Here is a 27783-nt window from a genome sequence, read left to right as displayed (position 1 = left end):
ACAAAGACAGTGAACAGCAGCATTTTGGACAGTCATTAAGAGGACAAACCACATATGTGTCAGAAAAGCTAAAAAATGAAAACACTTCAAGAACCCAGGTTGTTTAAACGCTTGAAGTTGCTGCTGGTACTGCCAATGTGGGATTATTAAATTCTATAACTTAACCTGAATTCTTAACAGAATTAGTGTTCAGTTTGTATCTCTGTTCTTCAACGAGTAACTGTCAGACCCAGGGTCCCTGACAGTTATGGGCAGTTATGGACATGTGTACTTTTGGTGTTGCTGTCTCTCGTCTTCCTGGTTTCTGGGTTTGTGTGTGTGTGTGTGTGTGTGTGTGTGTGTGGGGGGGGGGGCACTGGCCACACCTTAGGACCTCACACACCTGCTGCTGATCAGGCTCGTCGGGGGAGCTACTTAAGAGAATGATGGAGCGCCCACCGGTGCAGGATTGTTGTGTGAGATTCCACGTTAGTGTTGTTAGTGTCATGTCCAGTGAGTGTATTCCTGTAGTATTTTAGTCTCCTGACAGCTGCCTCTATTGCTTCCTGCAGGAAGAGCGTGGAAAGCCAGAAAGCAGCGAGCACGGGGAGTGCAGACACATGGGGGCGGAGAGCACGAGGCAAGGACTTATTGAGGAGGAAGACACAACATGGGAGTCAGGGGAATCCACGGGGATTATTTATGTGAATATTTACTGCACTGTAAATAAATGCACTGTTCAGCACACAGAGTCCAGCATTTGGGTCCTCCTTTCCCCACATCTCCACGGCTGGCCAGCGCTAACCGTGACAGAAACACACAGCATTTTCAAATCTTCTATGGGAAAATACTCTGAATACAAAAAATGTGTGTTTCCAAAACTTTATTTAACTGTAAAGAGACGCCAACAACTAAAATGTTCATTACTGTGAGAAATGGAACATGTCACCCGTGCTCCTGTTGTCTCACCTTTTCGTTTAGAGGATCTTTTCTTGTAGAATATCAGCACAGACACTGAGACCAGGATGATGGTGACAGTCAGAGTCAGACCCACATACAGCCCATACTGGTTCTGTCCAGTTAATGATGGGATGACTGGTGAAAAAGATCAGAGAGCTTAATTTAGGCGTGGTTGGATATGTGAACAAAAGAAATAAAAATAAATAAAAATCTAGACAGAAACCCCAGACGAGAAAATAAAGGAAAAAATGTGAACAACTTGATTTTCTTAATTTTCTTTGCAAAGATTGTCAAAGTAATAAATTAAATAGAGGTGTTATTTATCTTTTATATACAGATGCTTGAAACACTAACAACTGCAATGATCAATAAAAATATTATTTAGCTACCAGAGACATTAAAGTGGACCTATTCTGCTCATTACAGCTTCCATATATTTTTATTCTTGGGCTGTACTACAGTAACTTTGTGTTTTTACAGTTGAGCCTTGTGTGTTGGATCAGCCCCTCAGAGCATTCTCTGTCTGAAACAAGCTGTTTCATCAGTTCTCATCTTCACGTCTTCCTTTGAGGATGATCCTCAAAAACAGGAGATTTGAAAGCAGGTAGACGGGGCTTCTGTGATCACAGCAAGAGCTCCCCATGAGGGTTATCCACTTTATTTTACATTGTACAAAGTAGAAAAACTCCAAAAGGTTGATTCTGTTCATCTGCATGTAGGTTTTTCAGTGGGAGAAACAGTCTAACAGTCAGAGCAGTCTGCAGTCTGAGCTGCTGGCTCACAGGGATTACTGTACATACACTGAGCTCAGTATTAGAAACTTTGCTCATGTTTAATATGAACATCCACCACTGGAACAGGAGATATATGACAGGAAATAAGGAACAGCTGAACAGCTCCACTCTGACAACATTTGATTAATGTCAGTAAAAACTCACCATCTGTGACAGTGACCTCAAACTCTCTGAATGAGCTGCTGGAAGATCCACTCAGTAAACATCTGTACCGTCCTGAGTCAGACTTGGTCAGCTGTGTGATGCTCACATACAGAACTCCTGGATCTGTATGTGAAGCATATCCAATGTTGTATTTGCCTCTTTGAGCTTTGACATCATCTGTTTGAACAAGAGTATTGTTTCCTCCACATTCTCCCCTGCAGAACAACGCTCTGTTTTCAGGTTGTTTAAAGGAACATCCGACTGTGAGAGAGCTTCCAGTTTCTTTATCGAAGTGTTTCAGCTGAGCAGAATCGTTTCCGTCCAGCAGTGCTGTTAAAGAGACAAACAATCAATAGTTACTATTAGGGATGCACCGATCCCGATACTGGTATCGGGTATCGGTGCCGATACTGTAAAATGTGTGCGTACTCGTACTCGTAAAAGTCAACCGATACCATGAACCGATACTAATGTAGCCCGGATGGGAATTTGGGAGTAGATACTGATAATTCCCATGGACTTGAACGCCACATAAGGTGTTCACAGTTCACAGAAGAGAACGGCATGGAGAGATGCACGAGGTTAGCTGAACCAAAGTGAGAGACTCGGCTAGTTTTACTGAGGTTAACTAGCACAAAAGAGTGTGTGACTAGAAAGCTAACCGTGTGAGAGCTTCGCAACAGAGTGTGGGTGAAGTGACTTTTTGTTTCAATGGTCGCACCACCGTGCTGTGTTTCCAGCTACGATCGCCGAGGCTAAAGGCTAGCCCCCAACTGCTTGGCTGCGCCACGGAGGCAGCCGCTATGGACTGTCGGAGAGCTGGACAGTGACTGGCTAACGCGCTGTAGCAGAGACAGCATCGGGTCCGCAGGGAGTGGATTTAGTGTGGGACTGGTGAACGGCGATCTACCGAGCAACGGAACTGTAAGTCAGACTTTTGTGCTCTTACTGGGGAGAAGAGGATTTTTCTCCATCGTCCGGCGTGAGCAGCAAACAGGCCTGCAACAAGTGTGAATGTGAGTGTGTGTGGGGCCCATGTGTGAATATTGTATGTTTAGTGGATTTATATAATGTGTTTTGGAGTGTATATTAGTGAGTCACTTACCAAAAGGTGATAACATAAGTTGGGTTGTTTAATATAATTTGAAAGGGAATTATGTCATTTATACAGTGTATTTCATTTGGTTAAGGAATTGGAATATCATTTGAGTTTAAAAAAGGGATGTGTTGTACAGTATCTGTCTCTGCCCTTACGTTCAGTAAACGTTTCGTTTGTGTTAAAGAGTTGTGTGGGGTCGTTTCTTTACTACCGGTTAAGTTTAACTTGTGTGTGGCAGAAGTATCGGTTTTTGTACTCGGTATCGGCAAGTACTCAGATCCAAGTATCGGTATCGGATCGGTTTGAAAAAATTGGTATCGTTGCATCCCTAGTTACTATCTGTACTGCAGAAGCCACTGATGCTGCTTCATAATCTCATAATCTGCACATTATTAGATTTTAATAGATTAGATTACAGTCTTATTTATTACTGAATTATCAGCCTTAAGCACAATGAGAAAAAAATCCTTATTTACGACAGATGTGTTCCTTCAAATAATTGCACTACCAAAGTGTCCAAACTGTCAGATCATTTTCCAGATTTGACAGTTTTATGAAGAACAAACTTCAGCTTCTTTAAACCGTCAGTGAAAACTCTGCTTCAGAAACAGAAACTAAACATTTCCACAGCTGAAACAGAAACTCACCTTCAGCAACAACGATTCCAAACCGTTCGTATGAAGCTGATGATGAAGATCCACCCAAACCACAGCTGTACTGTCCAGAGTCAGACTCAGTCAGCTTTGAGATGCTCACAGATAAAACATAAACTGTTGATTCTCTTTTATATTCAATGCTGTATCTGCCTGTTTGAGCTCTGACATCAGTTGTTTTAATGAGAATGTTTTCTCCTTCACAATCTTCTCTGCAGAACATCTTCCATGTTCCTGATGATTGAAAAACAAGAGGAACTGTAACATTTCCTCCAATGACTCCGTAGGAAAGAATCTGAGCATTGGTGACTTCAGCGTTTCCATCCTGCAGAGCTGTTGGAAACATGAACCATCAATAGTTACTGTTTGTACTTCCTGTAAGAAGCTGCAGTCTGATCACAACATCCACACACAGACACACTGAGAGCAGAGCTGACTCTTGGGCAAAGGCTATGTCAGCAGCCGCCTCAAGCGCCACCTGCTGTAACGGGCTCTGCTGCAAGTTTAAGAACAAAACAAACAAAAAATGAGAGCGCACCAACATCAGTGAGCAGAGAGAGGTGGAGCTATTTTATCAGCTGTGACCAAACTATAATCTAAAGTGCCAAACAGCTGGACTGTTAATAAGGTTTTTATTACAATATTAGTATCTACAATGAAGGGGAACTTTGTACATTTTGTAAAAAAGATTTCAAATACGATATTTTATAATTAAAGTGACAAAATATTTTAAATGACCAGTCTGTTAAGTCAGGAGTTCAATTCAATTCAATTTTATTTTATTTATATAGCGCCAAATCACAACAACAGTCGCCTCACAGTGCTTTATATTGCACAGTAGATCCTATAATAATAAATACAGAGAAAAACCCAACAATCATATGACCCCCTATGAGCAAGCACTTTGGCGACAGTGGGAAGGAAAAACTCCCTTTAACAGGAAGAAACCTCCGGCAGAACCAGGCTCAGGGAGGGCGGGGCCATCTGCTGCGACCGGTTGGGGTGAGAGAAGGAAGACAGGATAAAGACATGCTGTGGAAGAGAGACAGAGATTAATAACAGATATGATTCGATGCAGAGAGGTCTATTAACACATAGTGAGTGAGAAAGGTGACTGGAAAGGAAAAACTCAATGCATCATGGGAATCCCCGGCAGCCTACGTCTATTGCAGCATAACTAAGGGAGGATTCAGGGTCACCTGGTCCAGCCCTAACTATATGCTTTAGCAAAAAGGAAAGTTTGAAGCCTAATCTTGAAAGTAGAGATAGTGTCTGTCTCCTAATCCAAACTGGAAGCTGGTTCCACAGAAGAGGGGCCTGAAAACTGAAGGCTCTGCCTCCCATTCTACTTTTAAATACTCTAGGAACAGCAAGTAGGCCTGCAGTGTGAGAGCGAAGTGCTCTAATAGGGTGATATGGTACTACAAGGTCATTAAGATAAGATGGGGCCTGATTATTTAAGACCTTGTATGTGAGGAGCAGGATTTTGAATTCTGGATTTAACAGGGAGCCAATGAAGGGAAGCCAATACAGGAGAAATCTGCTCTCTCTTTCTAGTCCCTGTCAGTACCCTTGCTGCAGCATTTTGGATTAACTGAAGGCTTTTCAGCGAGGTTTTAGGACATCCTGATAATAAAGAATTACAGTAGTCCAGCCTGGAAGTAATAAATGCATGAACTAGTTTTTCAGCATCACTCTGAGACAGGATATTTCTAATTTTAGAGATGTTGCACAAATGGAAGAAAGCAGTCTTACATATTTGTTTAATATGTGCATTGAAGGACATGTCCTGGTCAAAAATGACTCCAAGGTTCCTCACAGTGTTACTGGAGGCCAAGGTAATGCCATCCAGAGTAAGAATCTGCTTAGATACCATATTTCTAAGATTTTCAGGGCCGAGTACAATAACCTCAGTTTGATCTGAATTAAGAAGCAGAAAGTTAGCGGCCATCCAGGTCTTTATGTCTTTAAGACATTCCTGCAGTTTAACTAATTGGTGTGTGTTACCTGGCTTCATGGATAGATAGAGCTGCGTGTCATCTGCATAGCAATGAAAATGTATGCTATGTCTTCTAATGATGCTGCCTAAGGGAAGCATGTATAATGTAAATAGAATTGGTCCTAGCACTGAACCCTGTGGAACTCCATAATTGACCTTAGTGTGTGAAGAGGACTCTCCATTTACATGTACAAATTGGAGTCTATTAGATAGATATGATACAAACCACTGCAGTGCAGTACCTGTAATACCTACAGCATGTTCTGTAGGTACGAGCCTCACATGTCGGAAGGAGGAGACGGGGTCGGCGCACCGGAAAGCTTGGATTCTGAACGCAAGGAAGCCAGGGATCCACACGTCACGATGGCGACTACGGTACAAATAACACCCCCAGAAACATTTGACTTCTCTCATCCTGCCGAATGGCCAAAGTGGATCAGAAGGTTCGAAAGAATTCGCATTGCAACCGCTCTTGATAACAAATCAGACGAGTATCAAGTTAACGCACTCCTGTACGCTATGGGAGATGCTGCTGATGACGTTTTGGCAGTTTTACCACTGTGCGATGCAGATAAAAAGAAATATGCAACCGTCAAAGAGGCATTTGACAAACATTATGTAGGAAAACACAACGTAATTTTTGAAAGAGCACAGTTTAACTCCAGACGGCAACAGGATGGGGAAAGTACAGAGTCGTTCATCACTGCTGTGCACAAACTTGCAGAAAATTGTGCATTTGGAGCACTCAAAGACGAACTCATAAGGGACAGAATTATGGTTGGCAAAAGACTGTCCGAGCAGCTGCAAATGGACTCAGAGTTGACTCTTGCTAAAGCCATTGAGAAAGTTAGGCAGAGCGAAACGGTAAAGAAACAACAATCAATACTTCACAGCAGCGCGGCAGTGGAGAAAATACTGAACATGGACACAATATGGACAAATACAAAACGCGGGAAAACACAGACGTGGCAGAAGAAAGAACAAAAGCCAATCAAGCAAAGTGAAAAGGAATGTGGCCACTGTGGTCGCAAGAACAAACACTCATGGAAAGAATGTCCAGCCAAAGAGGTACAGTGTCGAAAATGTCAGAAAAAAGGACACTTTGCTGCGGTCTGTCGCAGTAGTGAAGCTGCAGCGCTACGCGAAGTGACAGAAAAACAAAAAGACACAGAGAGCGAGGATTGTGTGTTGTTGGGAGAAATAGAGACTGAGAGGTCACAGCCCCGGGTGCAAAAGGTCAAGTTAAATGGGGAAAATGTATATTTTAAACTCGACACAGGGGCGGATGTTACGTCTATTCCAGAGGGTTTGTACAGTCCAGACAGAGATGGTAAGCTGCAGAGACCCAGAAAGAAGTTACTAGGTCCAGGCAGTAGCCCACTCAATGTTATAGGCTGCTTCGAGGCACAGCTAGCAGTGAAAGGGCGCAGTGTTTCTCAAGATGTCTACCTTGTGTCAGGTCTAGTTCAGCCACTATTAAGCAGGCCAGCGTGTGAGGCTCTGGGTCTTGTGTATAGAGTAAGCACAATAACGGAATCGGTCAGATTTCAGGGCAGCATACCCAGATGTTTTTAAAGGTTTAGGCATGTTGAAAGAGCCTTACCACATTGAGCTAGAGCAAGGAGCTGTACCAATAGCCCTATCTGCCCCAAGACGTGTTCCTCTTCCCCTCAGAGATGCAGTGAGAAACGAGCTGCACAGAATGGAAAAAATGGGAGTTATCTCCAAAGTCCCTGAGCCTACAGAGTGGTGTTCAGGCATGGTAGTGATCCCCAGACCAGCAGGAAAGCCCCCCAGAATATGTGTGGACCTCACACCCCTGAACACAGTAGTCAAAAGAGAAAGGCACATCCTCCCAGCAGTAGATCAAACACTCGCGATGATGAAAGATGCTAAAGTGTTCACAAAGCTCGACGCCCGGTCTGGATTCTGGCAAATTCCGCTCACGCCAGAGTCAAGGCCACTCACTACCTTCATCACGCCTTTTGGAATGTTTCAGTTCAACCGCCTTCCTTTTGGCATTGCATCGGTGCCGGAACATTTCCAAAGGCTAATGTCACAGACGCTGGAAGATTTGGAAGGGGTGATTTGTCATGCCGATGATGTGCTTGTATATGGCAGAGACAGGCAGGAGCACGACCAGAGGTTGCACTGTGTTCTCCAAAAGTTTCAGAAGGAGGGTCTCACTCTGAATGAGAAGTGTGAGTTTGCTAAAAGTCAAATAATCTTTGTTGGACACAAAGTGTCAGCAAAAGGCATTGAGGCTGATCCCAACAAGGTAACAGCAATCCAGCAGCTGCCGCAGCCTCAGAGTGTGGAACATGTGCCATGTCTCTTGGGCATGGCCAGCTATCTTGCCAAGTTCATGCCACAACTAGCCACAATCACCACACCATTAAAAGAACTGCTAAAAGACAGAAACGAGTGGATGTGGGCGGAGCCACAGGAAACAGCGTTTCAGAGACTAAAAGGCATATTAAGCTCTCCAGAAGTGCTTGCTCAGTACTCCAACTCAACAGATACACGAGTCGCTGCAGATGCATCGCCATATGGTATCGGTGCTGTTCTCACTCAGAAACAGTCTGACAACTCCTGGCGACCAGTCACATACTGTATATCTCAAGAGGTCTCACAGACACAGAGAAATGCTACGCGCAGATAGAAAAGGAAGCGCTCGCTGTAACGTGGACGTGTGAACGACTGTCCTCTTACCTCATGGGCCTACAGTTCACTACAGATCACAAACCCCTGGTCCCTCTTCTGAGCACAAGAGGCCTGGATGACCTGCCTCCACGCATCCTGAGATTCCGCCTCAGGCTGCTGCGCTTTACTTTCACCATTGTCCATGTTCCAGGGAAGAACCTCGTCACTGCTGATGCCCTCTCACAAGCACCGCTGGCGGGGCCTCCTTCTGCTGGGGATCTTCAGCTGGAAAAAGAGGTGGAGGTTTTCGTGGACTGTGTGGTTTCCCATCTCCCAGCCACAGATAAAAGGCTGGAGGAGATTAAGTTGGCGCAGGAAATGGATGACTTGTGTATAAAGGTGGTGTATCAATGTGGGACAGGCTGGCCAGAAAAAGGTAAACTAGATCCCGAGTTAAACGGGTACTGGCAATACAGAATGGACTTCAATGTAGTTCATGGTCTTCTTATGAAAGGGGAGAGACTTGTGATACCACCTCAAATGAGAGCAGAGTTTTTGTCACGTTTGCATGAAGGCCACCAGGGCGTTTCAAAATGCAGGGCCAGAGCAAAAGAGTCGGTGTGGTGGCCGGGCATCTCAACTCAAATACGTCAGATTGTAGACAGGTGCGAAACATGTCAAAAACATAGGTTACAGTGCCGTGAACCAATGCTGGCAACTCCTGTTCCCGACCGCCCATGGCAAAAAGTCGGCATGGATCTGTTCGAGTGGTCAAAGAAACACTTCCTGCTGATTATTGATTTTTTCTCAAGGTACATTGAGATAGCTGAACTGAGACACACAACAGCAGAGGTCACTATTAATGCTATAAAAGAGGCCTTTGCAAGACATGGAGTTGCCGAGACTGTGGTATCGGATAACGGGCTGCAATTTTCATCAGAACAGTTCAAGCACTTTGCCAAAGAGTACCAGTTCACACATGAAATGAGCAGCCCTAGGTACCCTCAAGCCAATGGGGAGGCAGAACGCGCTGTTCGTACAATTAAAGACTTGTGGAAAAAGGACTGTGAGTACAACAGAGCACTGCTAGCGTACAGGGCCACCCCACTGGAACATGGGCTCTCGCCGGCGCAGTTGCTTATGGGGAGACACCTGCGTACCTCGTTGCCACAAGCTGTGGCAAAGCTGGTGCCAAAGTGGCCTGACCTACAGGCTTTTCGCAAAAAAGATGAGGAGGGGAGGCGTGAGCAGGCAAAACACTACAACTGCAGACAGAGTCAGACCGCTTCCGGAACTGTCATCAGGACAGAAAGTGTGGATTACCACTGAAGGAACTACTGGAGGAGTAGTTGGACCTGCCAATGCTGCCAGATCTTATGTGGTAGAGACAGACAGGGGTTTTCTGAGGAGAAATAGGAGCCACCTCAGACCAACAGGGACTATTACCAGATCTGGTCGAGTGGTGAGACCTCCTGAAAGACTGGATGTGTAATTCTCTGAAGTTATCCCTTCGTGCTCTATTCAAAGAAGGGTTAGGCTGTTAGAGATGTTTACAATAATGTGTTTTGTTTAAATGTAAGTGAAGAAATGAGGGACGTGTATAATTTTCACGTTTGATGATGCTCCGCATTTCTGTTCTTGTGAGCTGTTTGAGTCTTTATGAAGTATGTCTTTAGCTAAAAGGAGGAGGTGTAGCGGTAGACTACTGTTCCCATAAGGCTGTGTGCCGGGGAACTTCCGGTTTACGAGTAAAGTTGGTAAACATCACCCGAACGTGCTGCTTCCAGTGTCATCATTTATACGGGTGGTATGGCCATAAGCTGCTTACCTCCCAGCCCATTATTCCCTCAGTGGGCTGGTTTCAGTCATTATGCAAATGTACTGTTTATAAGGTTGGGGAATCCTGCAGTCAGCTGAGACTGAAGAAGTCACCTGGATGAGTGACAAAATGTTTCTCCCACTGAAAACGCTACATCTACATGAACAGAATCAACTGTTTGGGATTTCCTTACCTGGATGATTGAGCATACATCAAGATATTTATTCACTAAATTAATTGGTAGGTTAATCACTGATTATGTTTTAAGGCTACGCCTATTTACCATCAGTTGCAGCCCTCAAATAAAGAAAGCTTTAAAAATCAATGAAAAAGAAGCAGAAGGATAACCACAGTGGCACAGAATGAGCTTTGTGTCCCAGCAGTTACCAAGAAGGGAAGAAGCTGCCCATTAAAGCAACTCACAGCTGACTGAGATGACCATGTTTAACAATAAGAAAAGTAAGAAACATAAGTGCCACAAAAATATGCCAATATACTCACAAACGAAGAAGAAGTAGATCAAACTGTGAAGGATGTTCATAACGAGGCTCTGATGGTTTACTGTTTCATTAGAGCTCTGTTAAAAATCTCTTGCTTTGACTCCTCTCTCTTTCCGTTCCTCTGAACCCATACGTGGTGGGAGGGACTGTGAAGGACCCAAAAGAGGATGTGAAGAAACAAACCGACTACGCAGAAACAGAAATGAGTAAGAGGTTTATGCATCTGGGCTTGAGGTTCACTGCTCATTCATGTACCACTTTGCAATTACACAGTTACTGAAAGTGGACTGAAGGGTGGAAACTTCTGCAGTGACAACTTAAAGAGTGAGCATGGGTCCAGCTTGTTCTGCTGTGCAGCACTGGTGTCATGTATAACCAATGCAAAAGCTGTTAGAGAAGGTACCAAGGCCTGTATTCATAAAGCTGCCTGTACTTAAACTAGCTCTCAAGGTTGAAAATCTTACAAAACTCTTAAAATTATCATGTTTTCCATGAATTTCAACTTTAAGTTTAGCCTCAATTCTGTAAAAGGTGAATCCTTGTAGATATTTGCACCCAATAAAGTTAATTAATCATTTTAGATTTCTAGAATCAATCAGAACTAATTTAATCATCAAGACTAATTGAATTGTTAAAGCAGTCATATCAGTATTTATGGTTCTTAATGTTAAGTCTTTTATGGATTGTCTTTATGCATCCAGGTAAGTAAATCCCAAAAGGTTGATTCTGTTCATCTGGATGTAGCGTTTTCCCGCTGAAAACAAATCGATCAGGTCTGTGTCCCGAAATGTTCTGTGCACAAAAACGAGGTCAGCTGAGAAGCGGAGTGACCATCGAGTATGGGATTTTTCTTCCACTGGAATGCTCCAACCTGCTGCTTTCATAGAGGTGTCCCCACTTGCTGATAAGTAGACAATCAAATGCATTTGATTAGCAGTACCTGGCTCCTACTTATCCATTTAATTCCTATGGAAACAGTAATGGTGTAAGGTTTCATACATCTGAATTTTGACTTTATTTTTCTCAGATAAGTAATGCGTTGGTGTAATATGTGATGTTTTGGCGTTGATTTGTGGTTGTATATTAACCTAATTTCAGATCAGCTAAAAAACTGAGCGTTTTCAGTTTGCAGTCAGGAGTCAGAGGACTGATGTTTTCTCATGGACTATTTAATTTAAAATACAGGAGAAAGGGGGTCAGCAGCTGCATATGAATATCAGCATGTGAAACTGATTCATGGTTAGAACAAAGAGGAACGGAGCTTATTTTTCGCAGCAATGTTCTCATTTATGTTGTGGTTATTCTTCTGAATTGTAACTTCTCTAGAAGAGGTTGCTGGCATTCATTCAATTTCCAGAATGTTACTTCCTTCATTTTTATTGGGTTTGTAACTTTTTATTTTCTTACAACTTTGAAACTTTTGGCTGTTTTTGAAAGCTACCAAACATTATATCAAGTGTGCTAAAAAATACAACTCCACAAATAACGTGTATCAGACCATAAGATTTTAGTTTGTTCAGTGCTGCAGCACACACAGTGTTCAGGTGATTGTTGTGTTGTCTCTGTCATCAGTGCTTTGAGTTCTACACCTCCGCCACTTCCTCCCTCTTCTGAAGGAGCAGCTGCCAACGCCACTGAGAAGCCTATAAAACTGGGGCGGCTACCCAAAGCCCGACATCACTGCCCCTATTGTCCTCTACATCCCACTCCTCAGACCCCTCCCATTTCCAGCTTGAGGTAACGTTTCACCTGAAACACCAACAGTTCTCCTCTTGAGGCTCTCCGGGACCAAGGGGCAGCTCAAAACTTAATCGACCAGAACTTCGCTTCTCTACTCCACATCCAACTAAGCCTACCCCATTCAGTTCCAGACACAGCATGTCCATCGGGGACCACCAGGAGGAGATCCAGTTTCTCATAGTCTCTGCCACTTCCTCTCCTCTCATTCTGTGCTATTCCTGGCTCTGTTGGCATGACTCCCATATCTCCTCCTCATTGTGTCAGATCTTGGGCTGGGGTCTCCAGTGTCTACATTGTTGCCTCTTTCCTCTTCCAGAGCCCATTGATCTGGACAAGATCCCTCAGGTCTATCACGATCTCTCTGAGATCTTCAGTAAGAAGCGACCCTCTACCTTACCCCCGCATCATTCCTACGACATGGCCATCAAGCTCCTCCCTGGAGCAGTGTGCGTCAGCTTCCGCTCACCTCAGGTGCTGTAAGTGTTTCTTCACTTTGTTCATTCTCTCATCTGTGATCAGTGCACTGGATGTTACTAAAGTAACTGCGTTCCTCTTCCAACCCATCGCTAGCCTTTTTCACATTTGGCTCTAGCCAGCACGCTACACGGGCGGGCCAATTTATAAAAAATCATCCATGCGTTTTTCCCAGATCGTGACATTTATGTGCAATGAATATAATTCGATTTTGTTTCATTACTTAAAAACAATCAAACTGATTTGTTATAAGTGACTTGATTAAAACTTAAGGAACATTTTCACTGTTTAACACACAAACATGACAACACAAACCAGACTGGACCTTCCCTGCTGGCCTCTGCATTGTGCTGGGACATCTTCAACTCTCTGAACTCTTTATACTGAAGCCCTGTGGAGGTTTCAGGTGGAATGAAAATACATTAAAGTTCCTTTAATAACCAATGAGAGAGAAAAATAAAGAACCTGCTTCCTCTATTCTCCTTAAAGCATTAAAGCACCTATCAGTAAGATTTAAACACCAGATTTAGTCTGAAAAATTGTTTATTAAGGTGTCCTGATGCATGCTCGATCATCCATCTAAGGATCTGTGTTCTTTGGGCTGTTGTGTTCTCAGTGGGGGAAACATTTTGTCACTCAAAGTCTCTTCTTCAGTCTCAGCTGACTTCTCGGAGTGTTCATTCACAGGTCACCATAAACTTAAAATTAATTATAATTAACAGAGTGTTTCAACAAATATAAATTCATCATCACATCTGTTTCTGAGTTCAGATGTTTGGAGAAAATAATATATATATTGTTAAGGGATTTCTTAGGATTTTAGGATTTTTATTATGTTATGCTTAAAAGTACATTTCATTATCTAAATGTGTTTGCTCTTTCTTATTCAGCTTAACCTCTGCAACTCTGTGCAGACTCCTAAATGGGGAAGTTACACAGGAAGCCTGCAGTCCTATTTTCTCTCTTCCTGTATGTGCTCTCTGAATAAAGACTCTTCCTTTTTACTGCAGCGGTGCGAGTCTCCCTCGACCGTGTACACGTAAACCTGTCTGAGCCTTTTTATTCCGACCTGGGTTGCAATTCAGGAAAACTCCTGACATTTCTTGGTCCTTCGAGCCGGATGGGACACAGCGACCTTTGTGTGACCCCACAGGAAAGCCTCATCGAGTCCTGCCGTCGTGAGAAGCCCGCGCTGAAGTCTGTCGACAGCTCCTGTCCAGGTACAGGATAAAGTCCAGAGACGTGAATTCGGGTTCTGGCCAGCGTTCTTATAAGTGGTCCACGGCGGTGGGGTCGATGAGGTAAACCTGAGAGACCGGCAGCAACCAGGTGAATATTAACACTCAGACACCTCGCGTAAAACGTCTAGGCTCGCCCAGAGGGGTTGGTAGCATTCCTAAAAGTAAACGCTCGCCTGAAAAAGTGGCTGGAAGCTATTTTAGTAGGGTTTCTAGAAGTAAACGCTCGCCTGGAAGGGGCTGGAAGCTATTTTAGATAAACCTGGTCCGTAAGACGTAGTGCGGCGTTGAAAAGGTGTTGTCGTTGTTTTATTTTTGTTGGTGGAATAAGTTGATTTTACAGCACAATAAGGAGGCTGAACTATTCCACTATTTTGTTTGCTGTTGGCCACCCAAGTACTGGTGAAAAGAGAGAAACAGGTCGTGTTTTATCACGTAAAGGTGACACCGCTTTCAAGAATAGCTTGAAAGTAGAAGGCCGTGTCAACTACCACTCTCTATTCTCGTGCCAGAGAAGGTGCCGCAGTTGTGTAGTTGTAAAGTATTAAAATTAAAAGGATTAAAATGGGTAATGAAGCTTCAAAACTCACTGCTGACGAGCAGTGGTTAGAGAAAAATGTCCAGGTGCCGGACAAATTAGTGCATATAGATGGAGAAATCCAAAGAAAACCTAAATGTCCCACGTGGGAGGGAAAATGCATTAACTAAATTATAAGAAACCCTCCAAGCAGAAATAAATACTGAAAAGGAAGCTAAAAAGAAATCAAAGCATACACAAGAGTTGTAATATTTCAAAGCATGGAAAGAGGAATGAAGTGGAATAAACAAAAGGTTAAATTAAGGTTAAATTAAAGTAGAGCTTATCTGCGATGAGCATGATAATAGGAGATAATAGGAAGGTTAACAACCTGTAAACTGGTATTAACAATGAAACATAGTTGGCATGATGACCGTGCCTAGAATGCATGAAACCAGATAATTCACAAAAAAGATATATCAAATAGAAAGAGAGATGCATAAGGTATATTAAGGCTGCGTCATTGTTCAGCCAAGGAAAATGTCTCCAGCTTGGGAAGGTGTGAAGCTGCAGATTCACACAGGCCTTTGATGGATACATAATACAATATAAACTAATATACTATTGTATATTAGTAGTAAAGTAGTGTACTGTAATATACTATTGCTGTTATAAAAAAGGAAAAACAATACAATGATAACATTAATAATGACATACTATTAATAAGAAGAGGCACCTTAGTCAGTTATGATGTGAGGTGGAAGATTGTTAAAAGTAGTCTGATTCAAGCTTAAGGTTTGCTCAAACTCAGTACAATGATATATGAGATGAAGAAAATAAGGAATTAACTACACTAATCAGGTGCATAGAGACACTTGACCTGCTTGTAAACCTGTCATCTTAGATGAGATTTCGTTAGGATGAAGAGCAAACCTATACTAACAACTAATGAGAAGCTGAATTAAATATGTGGACACTACCAAGCTAATGAGGAGCGGTGACGCGCATGGAGATGCTGGTTTTGCTCACTACAATGTATAAATAGAGTTTGAATTCATTACTGTGGATGTACAGTGAGTGACCTCTATATATCTTGAAAAGCATGTCTGAAATACTCGTATGAAAGCATATTTTGAGTGATTCTAACTGTGTGAATGCTGTGAGTAGTAGGTTTTGGGTGATTTGTACAAAAATAATGAAACATAAGTAATAATAACACTACAAAGGTTCATAGTGGAGTGAGTGAACGAGTGGAAGTTTGAGAGAAAAGGCAGTGTGTGTGATGATTCCTGATGTCTGAAAGAGCTCAATTTAAAAGTGTGTGTGAAATAAAGGTGTATTGTTTTTAGCTCAAGATTTAGCAGAATTAAAGAGGGTTTATAGACTATGAATACAAAGAGAAACAAAAGAGTTCGATTAGTCTGCAGAAACAGGAAATATGTGTGCCTGTGGAGTGTCAAGACAGCCCACAGAGAGAAACAGAACTCTATGAATAGAATGAATAGACAACACACACTCAAATTGTTATATGCGAAATTATTTCTGGAAAGGGTCAGAAGAGATAATTTGAACTTAGAACTCAGTGATATGATGCATGAATTAAACCTTACGGCAATAAACACTTGCAATGAAGAAAGCAGCTTACACTCAATTAACATGAACGCAAAGCCTTGATGCCATAGGCAATTTGTTTTTGTTTGTTTGTTTTGTAAGTTTGGAAAACAAATTTGTGATCATACTTGTGGATCACAGTGACATATAATGATTAGGCACATGATTTAACAGTGACAAGTTTTAGAGCTGTGAGCTATGAGCTATAAGCAATGCAAAGTTTTTCCTAACTTAAAAGTTTGAAATATGTAAGATGTATGAATTCTTTGAGAAATAGGAATTGCCTAAAATGCCTTAAGTCAAAATGTAGTGTTGCATTTACAAAGAAGAAAGCGGAAGAAGCATTCAGTAACTTAAGAATAGCCTAGGACGAAACTGTGTAGGCTATGCAGTAACCACAGCAGATAGAGTTGTAGAAGCGAAACCGTTGACATCCTCATACACGCAGGCCAAGATATAAATATATACACTGACCGACAGTATGTTTTTTCAGCTGTGCAACACTTTGAGATCTTCTAAAGACACTATTAGAAGTAATTTTATTGCCAAAACGGTTAGCATTTTGTAGTTAGCATTTTGTAAATGTGCTGCACACCAGAAAGGCTGCTCAGAGGTCACTAAAGGCAATAACTTGGCAGACCAGAGCCACAAAAGCAACAAACTATAGACACATTGTCTGACTCCTCAATGCAAATACCACTTGATGTGCTTATAAACGAACAGAGAGCTGCACCAACTACAGAACAAAGGAAATGGTTAAAAGGTGGAGCACAGCCAGAAAGTGGTTTGATGACTTGTAATAGCAAACCAATACTACCAAAGTCCCTACGCATATCAGCAGCATTATTGTCAACAGGAGGGGGGGGTAGGAGTGGTAGATAAAATTTCGGAAATTTATCGGAACATGCATGATTTGCCAAAAACATAATGCACATAATGCACACCACCTCCTCCTTTTCATACAATCCACATGGGATTTATTGAGCTAAATGAATGCCAAGGCTCAGAATACGCTCTAGTGATCATAGACGTGATCTCAAAATAAAATAGAAATCTATCCAGTAAAAAAGCAGACGCCATCTCAGTAGCAAAATGTTTGTGCAACCATTTTATTTCAATATGTGGCATCCCCACTCTGATAAGATCAGACAATGGGACACATTTTGTTAATGAAGTAATCAGTAAGGTCTCTGAAGCACTAGGAGATACAACAGAGACTGAGAAAATGCATGGAAGAAACAGGGAGACCATGGCCTGAGTGTATAGGCCTGGTAAAAATGTGGATGAGACTGACACAAAGTTCTCAGAAACTCACACCTTTTAAAATCATTCACGGTAGACTATTTCCACTAGCAATCACAAGTGAACCTATAGATAAACCTATAGATAAGTCAATAGAAAAACTACACTAGCCGAATGGATGACTACATTACTTGAAAATAAAGAGATTGTTCTAAACAACTCTCCAGTATCTTGCAGGTTGAAACCAGGTGATCGGATCCTGATCAAAGTACTCCAAAGGAAAAATTGGAGTTCACCAAGGTGGGAAGGTCCTTATCAAGTGCTACTCACCACACCTACTGCCTGCAAAATAGCAGAAAGACTGTCTTGGATCCATCAAAGCCACTGCAAAAAAGTGAGTGACAACCTAAACGTTTAGACGCCGACACCCCTAACTCCTGTATGGTGATCTATTGGTGGAGGGAGGGCTGATCGGGTATACCCCGCCTTCTTCTTCTTGCCAGTAGTCTACTCATCAGAGGTGACAGGTGTGTCTGGTCATCATGAAGACACTTGTCCTCCTAGTGGCTAATGTTACACTCCTGGTGAGTTTCTTAACACTCACCCGAAAGAAAGAAGATGAACAACGCATGGTATCGATATATACATGACAGCACACCCAGAAAAGACTGCTATGTTTGCTCCTATATGCCCCTTAACGACACAGTACGCCACCTTGTATGCGAAGGAATGGACATAATTCAAGCAAAGTGTGCCAAGCTTCTACGCCAGCCGTGGGCATCAATTCCAGGGAATCGAGGTCAGCCATGAGGAACCACTCCAGATAGGACTACGAAATGGCACATGTGACGAATGGTTCTGGGTTGACCTGAGAGTGAAGCACAGAAGTGAGGCTAAATCATTCACAGTCTTTCTTGGAAACAATGGGAATTTGAGCCACAGCCTATGCTACCGCCAAGAGAACGGATCCACGCCAATGGGAAACACCACCACCAACTGCAAAGCAGTACAGACACACGCCCTGGAGGGCCCGTGAAGAGCAGCAACATCTCAAATGGCACCTTCTAGGTGCAAGGGATGGCCTGGGATATCCTTCCTGGGAATTGGACAGGTCAGTGCGCTCCCATTTTCATATCTGACCACACTTTCAAGATAACCATGGACGCCACGTCAACATCAACGTCAACAACAAGGAAAAGACGAAGCACCCCAGACCTCAAGCAGCATGATTCCATATGGGGTTCCGATGTCCCAGAGGAAACTTTGGACTGAAAGACAAAAGGTTCTGAATGCTTCATGTAAATTCAACGATTTAACGGGATCAAGAGATTGACGCTCTGTGCATTGCAGTAATGCAACACAGGGTAGCATTGGACATAATTCTCGCCGAGAAAGGAGAAAGGTGTCCTCTTTAACAACACATGTTGCACATACATTCCAGATAATGTGCACTCACCGAACATGACTGATGCTCTGAAAATACTCAGACAACTTCAGGATGCACAACAACAAGACTGGCTTACGTGGCTCTTGGAAGTCCCTGCTGATTAAAGGACTTGTTTTGTTGGTGTTATAATACTGTTATTGTGTCTTTTCACTTCATGTGTCATACCTTGTTTGAAGAACATGGTATCAAAAACAGTAACTGCTTCAATTCATGCTTACATCACCCTATCACAGAATGATGAAGATGATAATGAGACAGACACTTGGATATAACATACTCACTATTTTATGATGTCTTGGCTAAAGATGTCTGCAAGTGGCCATAGACTGATACACTGTTAGTGGTTGCTATGTACATATATAGAAGGAAAGATCAAACAACAGGTGGGAATGTTAAGGGATTTCTTAGGATTTTAGGATTTTTATTATGTTATGCTTAAAAGTACATTTCATTATCTAAATGTGTTTGCTCTTTCTTATTCAGCTTAACCTCTGCAACTCTGTGCAGACTCCTAAATGGGGAAGTTACACAGGAAGCCTGCAGTCCTATTTTCTCTCTTCCTGTATGTGCTCTCTGAATAAAGACTCTTCCTTTTTACTGCAGCGGTGCGAGTCTCCCTCGACCGTGTACACGTAAACCTGTCTGAGCCTTTTTATTCCGACCTGGGTTGCAATTCAGGAAAACTCCTGACATATATATATATATATATGTGTGTGTATATATGTGTGTGTATATGTATGTGTATGTGTATATATATGTATGTGTATGTGTATATATATATGTATGTATGTATATATATATATATATATATATATATATACACACACATACACATATATATATACACATATACACACATATATATATATATGTATATGTATGTATGTCACCGAGCTACTTCAGCTTATCAGACAGAGTGGAGGCGATGGAGTGGTAGAAGCTGTTCTGCTGAAGTGCTCGATCATTTTTATCCAGCAGGATTAATTCCACTAATTTCCAGTCTTTTGTTTTCAGGTGATTAATACTGCAGCACATTTGAAACATCTGTTATTCATCTACATATCTGATATTCTGTTTAGTTTTTGTTTATTAGATTCCACCTTGTGTGTTTTCCCTCTGTGTGTCTGTGTTTATGTGCTTGTGTGAGTCCTTGTGCCTTCTTTCCCCTCCTTGTGTTTTATCCCATCATGTCTGCTCTCTCTCCCTGTGATCCCTCATTCCCTGTCGTCTGCCTCTCCTCCACTCCTGCATCATGTTCCTCCATTTCCTGTTTTATTGTGAAGGTCTCATGTTTCCATGCTCATTCTGTTCAGCCTTGTTATGTTTGTGTATGTATGTTATGTTTATTTGTGGCAGCTGTGTTCCTCGTGTGTTCTCACTTCCCTCGTTATTCTTCTGTGTATTTCTGAACAACGTCTCCATCGGTCCTATGTTACAATCTCTCTCATCCATGGCTGTGTAGTTCCCCGTGTGTCTGTTTTTACGATTAGATTCCAGAATTCTGGTTTAGGTTATTTTCCTTGTATCACCTATATACCAATAAAGCTTTTTTTTTTTTAGCTTGCTTTTCACCTCCGTGAGTCTGTGTTTGGGTCCTTTCCTGCCTGCTCCACACACCTATTATGACATATTCTCACTACAGATAAAATTAGACAAGTGCTACTTATCTAACTTCATCAGTAACAAAACTAATCACTGGGCATGCAGAAATATTACTGAATATGGTCCCTAATCTCATCTTTTCCAGAGTGATAAAATGCATGGAGCTGGGTCTCTCATCAGGCCGAGAGAAGCGCACATGAAATAATAAATAAATCTAACTCTCAGAAATCATTAGATTTAATTTGAAGGATTAAAACTGGTGCTGAATGTTAAGTGTAGCAGTCCCCAGGACCAAGGATGAAATAGAGAGAACCTCAACGGGTGCAGTGATTTTTACTTCAAGATTCATTCAGAATTTGCCAATGCACCGTGAAAACTAAACAGAAACACAAAATACATCTTCTAGATACTTATTACTAATATAAACTCAAATAAAGTAGAAAATACAACAAAATATCAACTAAGAAATCAAATACAACTTAAAACGTACCTCGCTCCGCATTCCAAGGGCTGCAATTTGTTAATTTCGTGTGGTATCACGCTGCTTCACACTTCACTGAGAGGTTCCTACTGGCACAGGTGCGCTACTAAATCCGGTCTGAGCTGGAAGTGCAACTTGCCGCTAACTAAGCGACAGAGCCCTCTACTGGACACTACCTGTAGCTGTACAGGCTTATATCAATAAACAAAAAAACGGGCCTTTACACTCCCACCAAATCATGTATAACAAACAACAATCTATACATGATTTCCGGTTTCAACATATGGACATTACCACAAGAATAAACACAATTTCAAGTACATCATCAATAAACCTTTGCAAAAATACTCCTGATGTGAAAGTATTGATTGAAACATCACTTATTGATTTTCTAATAGAACTACAAACTTTTGAACAGGTCGCTCAACTATGTGAGGTTTGTGTGCTGTTCCCTGCTTCTTCGTTAAGCTTCAGTCACCAACTTGAAACTTGACTCTTGACTCTGGGCACTGAAGATGAACTCACACTGTTTATTGGCAAGGAGTGCTTCTAAGGCATCTGTGTCACATTGTTTAAGAGACTCTCTTAGATCATTTTTGGCTCCAATTAAGTTTGTACCCTGGTCACTGTACAACCTACAAACAGCTCCTCTTAAGCTGATGAAACATCTTAGAGCATTGATGAAAGAGTCAGCAGAAAGATCCTCGAACATCTCAATGTGGACTGCACATGAGGAAAGACATGTAAAGAGTCTGTATCTTTTATGCTCTCTACGACCTTGTTTTGTGACAAATGGTCTAAAACAGTCCATTCCACAATACATGAAAGGATGTGAGACTTCAACTCGTTCCTCTGGAAGTTAAGACATGCGTTGTTCTTCTGGTGAACGCCTTAGTGTTCGACATTAAACACATTTGCTTATTAGTTTTGCATCTTCCTTGTTCCCACCAATCACCCAAAATCCATTTGATCTGATCTCCATGAGAGTTTGGCTTCTATCTTGATGACAAATCTGTGCATGAAAATAAGAAATGATCAACTTTGTAATGTGATGGTCTTTCGGGAAGATGATGGGTTGTTTAAGTCCCTGGCAGACTGTTGATTTCTTCAGTCTTCCTCCAACACGGAGAAGTCCTTGATCTAATCCTGGATCTACTCTAAAGAGGGGACTTGAACTCGGAAGTTTATCTCCCACCTTCAACACTTCCATCTCTCGAGAAAAGGCCTTCTGCTGAAGGAGCTTTATTATTGTGTCAGCAGCTGTTTTTCGTTCATCTACTGTTACAAAGTTGCCATACTGAGCTTTGCTGGATTTCAATCGTTTTATCCTTGCAACCACTTTAAGGAGCATTGACCAGCTTGAAAACCTTGACAAACGGCTGAGGATATTGTCTTGTTCACTTGTTTGAGTTGCGAGAGCTTTGACTGCTTTGACTTCTGGATCCCCTACTAACAACACAGCTGAGGGGCTGTGTCAATGTAGTGCCACTGTTTGGGATCTGTAGTTTGCCTAATTAACTGCACACAGTTAGCAACAAAGATGTGGAACCGTTGTGCCTCATTATTAATAAAAGCTAAAACTACTTGGGAGTCAGTCCAAAAGAACTCCTCATCAATGTGCACCTGAAGCTCTGCTTTTAGCATGCTGCTCATTCTGGCTGATGTGACTGCGGCTGAGAGTTCTAATCGTGGGATACTTGTGACCTTGGTAGGTGCGACTCTTGCCTTAGCCATACCAAGACTACAGTGGACCTTGTCGTTGCTGAGGTACCTAATATAGGAGCATGCACCATATCCTAAATCACTAGCATCACAAAAGTGGTGCAGTTCCACCTTTACAATATCTGTTAGTTTTGGTGGGTGGTAACATCTAGGTACTGCAACCGATTTAAATCTTTCCAAACCATCTTTCGCACCGTGAACGTAACTTGTCTGAAAGGGGGTCATCCCATTCAAGTATTACAGACTGAAAATAGCATATCCAGGGGATGAACTGGCATCGGATAGATGTACAGCCATTCTGTATTCTCTGGGTTCTGTGTTTAATTGTCCATCCTGCCACCACAGAAATCTCAGATAGTTGTGCATGTCTGGACAAACATAACTGGTGGAACATTCTCTCGATATCACAGATAATGGCTACATTTTCCTTTCTGAAATGACAGAGTACCCCCACCAATGAGTTGATCATATCTGGGCCTGTGGGAAGAGTGTTGTTTAATGAGACACTGAGAAATTTTGCTGAACAGTGAAATATGACTCTTAGCTTGTATCAAATTCGGTTCTTTTTTAATCCTTTTACGGACAGAGAAAGACCCTGGACTCAGTGTGGTCAAGCTCAAAAAATCATCTTTATTGTACATTTCCGGAAAAGGAGAGCTGTAGACGCGAGCACGCACCCACAGGTCTAAAAACATTACAGGCTAAAAGGCGTATATATAGTTCTGCTATACGTCACACACAGTGTCAGCCGGTGATCAGCTGATCACGGGGCCGGGTTTAAAAGAGAGACGCCACCCACCTGTTCGCCGCTCAGACATCGTTCTCTTCATGTCAGGAGCTCCGAAACCTTGCCTACGTCAGTCTCCGCCTGATTCAGCAACTGTGAGTGTTTTTCCTCTCGATTCTTTTTCTCATCCCGGCTCCGCTCGCTCTCCGTCTGTAACGCCAGTTCCGAAGCCACGCTTCATGCACTGATCGTTACTAGAGTAACTGCGTGTCTGTTCCAACCCACCGCTAGCCTTCGCCGCGTTTGGGTCTAGCCAGCACGCCACACGGGCACGCCGAATTACTGTGTGTAATCCGCCCGATCGTGACAGGATGTCTGAGCCGCGTATAGACCCAGCGGAATTGGAACAGCTGAAAGCCGAAGTACTATATCTTCGCGGTGTGGTAGATCGGATGAGCACAAAAATGGAGTCTCTCACCGAAACTGTCCTCCAACTTTCCACTTCCGTCACCTCGCTGCAACGCCAGCCGGCGCCGGTGAGCGCGGAGCCCTGGATCGGACTACCAGATAAGTGGAACGGAGTTGATGGCCGACCTGATGGTTTGCTTGCCACTTTAGACATGCTGTTTGAATGTCAGCCCACTAAATACGCCACCGCCCGTGCAAAAGTTGCAATGCACAGGAATGGGCCGCGGCTCTTTACAACAATAAATCTGCAGCTTGCAATGACTATGCCCTGTTTGTGGAGGAATTAAAAAAGACATTTGTTCCCCCGAGCAGTGAAGTGGAGGTGGAGTCACAGCTGCTTCATTTACGCCAGGGCAGTCGACCCGTCTGTCACTTTGCCTCTCAATTTCGTACCCTGGCCGCTAAGCTAAAGTGGGGAGATGCTTCTCTACGCTCCATTTTTCTGGAAGGGCTGGCTGATTATATCCGAGATGAGATGACCGGCCGTGAGGCCCCTAAAACCCTGGATGAGGCCGTGGACCTCGCCCTGAAGATCGACCAACGAGTGATGTCGCGGCCTCGCCACACCCCTCGGGCCTTCAAATCCTTCCAGCCTCAGAGGGCCACGTCTTCGCAGCCTCCTCCCCCCTCTGAAGGAGCCGCTGCTAGCCCAAGCAGTACATCCAGCGAGGAGCCCATGCAGCTGGGCAGACTCTCCAAAGAGGAGAGAGAGAGACGCTGGCGTGAAGGTCTCTGCGCCTACTGTGGGTCAGCTCGACACCGTCGTCCCCAGTGCCCGCTACGTCCGGGAAACGACGACGCCAGGTAGACTGCGGGGGTGTCCCACCTGGCCTTTCGCCCTCCTCTGACCCCTCCCGCTTTCTGTTACCAGTAATATTTCACCTGAAATGCCAACAGTTCTCATCTGAAGCCCTCCTGGACACCGGAGCCGCTGAGAACTTCATCGACCAAAAACTAGCCTCCCGACTTCGCATTCCGTTAACTCCTGTGGATCAATTCCTCCCAGTGACCTCAGTAGATGGGCGACCCCTCCAACCCTACCCGATCCAGTTCCAGACCCAGCCGGTTCGCATGTCTATCGGGGATCATCAGGAGGAGATCCGGTTTCTAGTAGTCTCGGCCACTTCCTCACCTCTCATCCTTGGGTACCCCTGGTTCCGTCAACACGACCCCCACATCTCCTGGTCTTCCTGCCAAATCCTGGGTTGGGGTCCCCAGTGTCCACGCCGCTGCCTTCTCTCTCGGACCCAAAAGAACTCGAAGTCATAAGAGGCCTCTCCCCCGGAGCCCATTGATCTGGATAAGATCTCTCCGGCTTATCACGACCTATCTGAGGTCTTTAGTAAGAGGCGAGCCTCTACTCTACCTCCTCATCGCTCCTACGACATGGCCATTGAGCTCCTCCCGGGAGCGGTCCCTCCTCGTGGTCGCCTGTTTTCTCTGTCTCCCGCAGAGAATAAGGCCATGGAGGAGTATGTTGCTGAGGCTCTCCAACAGGGCTTCATTCGCCCCTCTACCTCTCCTGCTGCTGCTGGATTCTTCTTTGTCAAGAAGAAAGACGGCGGGCTCCGCCCCTGTATAGACTATCGGGGCTTGAACAAAGTCACTATCAAGAGCCGCCATCCTCTTCCTCTGCTGTCCACCGCACTCGATTCCCTCTCCCAGGCCTGCATCTTCACCAAACTAGACCTACGCAGCGCCTATAATTTGGTGCGCATTAGGGAAGGGGATAAATGGAAGACGGCCTTCATCACCCCTAACGGGCACTGGGAGTACCTGGTGATGCCCTTCGGCCTCTGCAACAGCCCTGCCGTCTTCCAACATCTGATCAACGATGTCTTGCGGGATATGCTAGGCCGGTGGGTGTTTGCTTATCTCGACGACATCTTGATCTACTCCCGCACCGAAGTGGACCATGTTCACCATGTGAGGGCCGTGCTGAGCAGGCTGCTCGAGTACCAGCTGTTCTGCAAACTGGAGAAGTGTGCTTTCCATCAGCGGTCCACCACCTTCCTGGGCTTCACCATCTCCTCCGATGGCCTGACCATGGATCCGCAAAATGTCCAAGCGGTGACCCAGTGGCCTCAGCCCTCCAGCCTTAAGCAGCTACAGAGCTTCCTGGGCTTTGCCAATTTCTATCGGCGTTTTATCCGTAATTTCAGCTCTGTTGTCGCCCCACTGACATCTCTCACCAAACCAGCTAACCTGCCTAAGCCCTTCTGCCTCTCCCCGGGTGCAAAACAGGCATTCCGAGACCTTATCCACCGGTTCACTACGGCCCCCGTCCTGCTCCACCCTGATCCTGCCAGAGACTTTGTAGTGGAGGTGGATGCCTCCGATGTTGGTGCTGGCGCCATCCTTTCTCAACACGGCCCGGATGGAAAACTTCACCCATGCTGCTATTTCTCAAGGAAATTTTCTCCCACGCAGCAACGGTATGGTGTCGGAGACCGAGAACTCCTGGCCATTAAGTGGGCCTTAGAAGAGTGGCGGCATTGGCTCCTGGGAGCGAAAGACCCTTTTCTGATCTGGACTGATCATCAGAACCTGATCCATATTCGCTCTGCCAAGCAACTCAACCCAAGGCAGGCCCGTTGGGCCTTATTCTTTGAGCCTTACAACTTCCACCTCGCCTACCGCCCTGGTTCCATGAACGCTAAGGCAGACGCTCTCTCCAGGCAGTTCGCCCAGGACGACCTCACGTCAGACCCTGAACCTATCCTACCTTCTCGTTGCTTCGCTGCCCCCCTTCGGTGGCCCCTGGAGGACTCTATCCGGGATGCCCTGACCGCCGAACCACCTCCGCCTGACACCCCTGCTGGGAGACTCTATGTACCATCCCGGTGCCGTCAGGAGGCCTTGCTCTGGGCTCACTCCTCCCGCTCTCTGGTCACCCGGGCCTGACAGGACCCTCCAGCTCCTCCGTCGTGCCTTCTGGTGGCCCTCCATGACTCGGGACGTCCGTGAATTCGCGTTTCCGCCTGTGACACCTGTGCTCGGGCTAAGTCCTCCACTCAGCCTCCCGCTGGCGACCTTTGCCCTCTCCCTGTGCCGGGACGTCCCTGGTCCCATGTCGGCCTTGACTTTGTTACCGGCCTCCCATCCGTGGACGGTCTTGACACCATCCTCACCTTTGTAGACCGGGTTTTCTATGCGGTGCACCTGGTCGCCCTGGCCGGCCTCCCTTCCGCCAAACGGACAGCTGAGCTCTTCTTAGACCATGTCGTCCGGCTTCACGGGTTCCCCCAAGGACATAGTCTCCGACAGGGGCCCCAGTTCACCGCCAGGTTCTGGAAAGCCTTTTGCCGCCTGATTGGAGCATCTCCCAGCCTCTCATCCAGCTATCACCCTCAGACCAATGGGCAGGTTGAACGGACCAATCAGCAACTGGGGCGCTTCTTGAGGTGCTTCGTCTCCGCCCAACCGTCGCTTTGGCCTCGTTACCTGTTGTGGGCTGAGCTGTCTCATAACCTTCACGCTCTTCTGCCACCGGGTCTCGCCCTTTGAAGTCTGTCATGGCTTTCATCCTCCTATCTTCAGCCACCAGGAGGCGGAGGTCGGCGTGCCTGCTGCTGAACGGATGGTCCGCCGCTGTCGCCAGGCCTGGATCAAGGCGCGAGCTGCCATTTCCCGAGCCAACGCCTGTACGCCAGCAGCATCGTCGCCGCCACCGCCCGGCTCATCCTCTTCAGCCGGGGGATCGTGTCTGGCTCTCCACAAGGCACCTGCGGCTCCACACCGAGTCCAAGAAGCTCACTCCCAGGTTCGTTGGCCCATACGAGGTCTCTGCCCGGCTCAACCCCGTGACTTATCGTCTCCGGCTTCCGCCCGCCATGAAGGTCCATCCGGTTTTCCACGTCTCGCAGCTTAAACGGCGCGTTACTTCCTCGCTGGCGCCCCCCTCCCCGGCCCCGCCCCCGCCCA

At 44.7% G+C, this 27783-nt stretch overlaps 1 protein-coding gene across 1 annotated transcript; it reads right to left on the bottom strand.

Annotated features, from left to right (window-relative positions):
* Positions 1-209: 209 nt before the first annotated feature.
* Positions 210-10602, bottom strand: LOC120437037 (polymeric immunoglobulin receptor-like). The gene is made up of 5 exons (XM_039607768.1): positions 10592-10602; positions 3624-3962; positions 1878-2207; positions 949-1074; positions 210-238 (listed from the first exon to the last, which is right to left on the bottom strand). Exons 2-5 carry the CDS (start codon positions 3850-3852, stop codon positions 210-212), a joined length of 714 nt encoding a protein of 237 aa, XP_039463702.1. The 5' UTR covers positions 3853-3962; positions 10592-10602.
* Between the last annotated feature and the right edge of the window lie 17181 nt (positions 10603-27783).

The sequence above is a fragment of the Oreochromis aureus genome, unplaced genomic scaffold (genome assembly GCF_013358895.1).
Source record: "Oreochromis aureus strain Israel breed Guangdong unplaced genomic scaffold, ZZ_aureus HiC_scaffold_373, whole genome shotgun sequence".
Lineage (NCBI taxonomy): Eukaryota > Metazoa > Chordata > Actinopteri > Cichliformes > Cichlidae > Oreochromis > Oreochromis aureus.
Note: the sequence above shows the minus strand (reverse complement) of the source record. Positions and strands in the feature narration are given on the sequence as shown.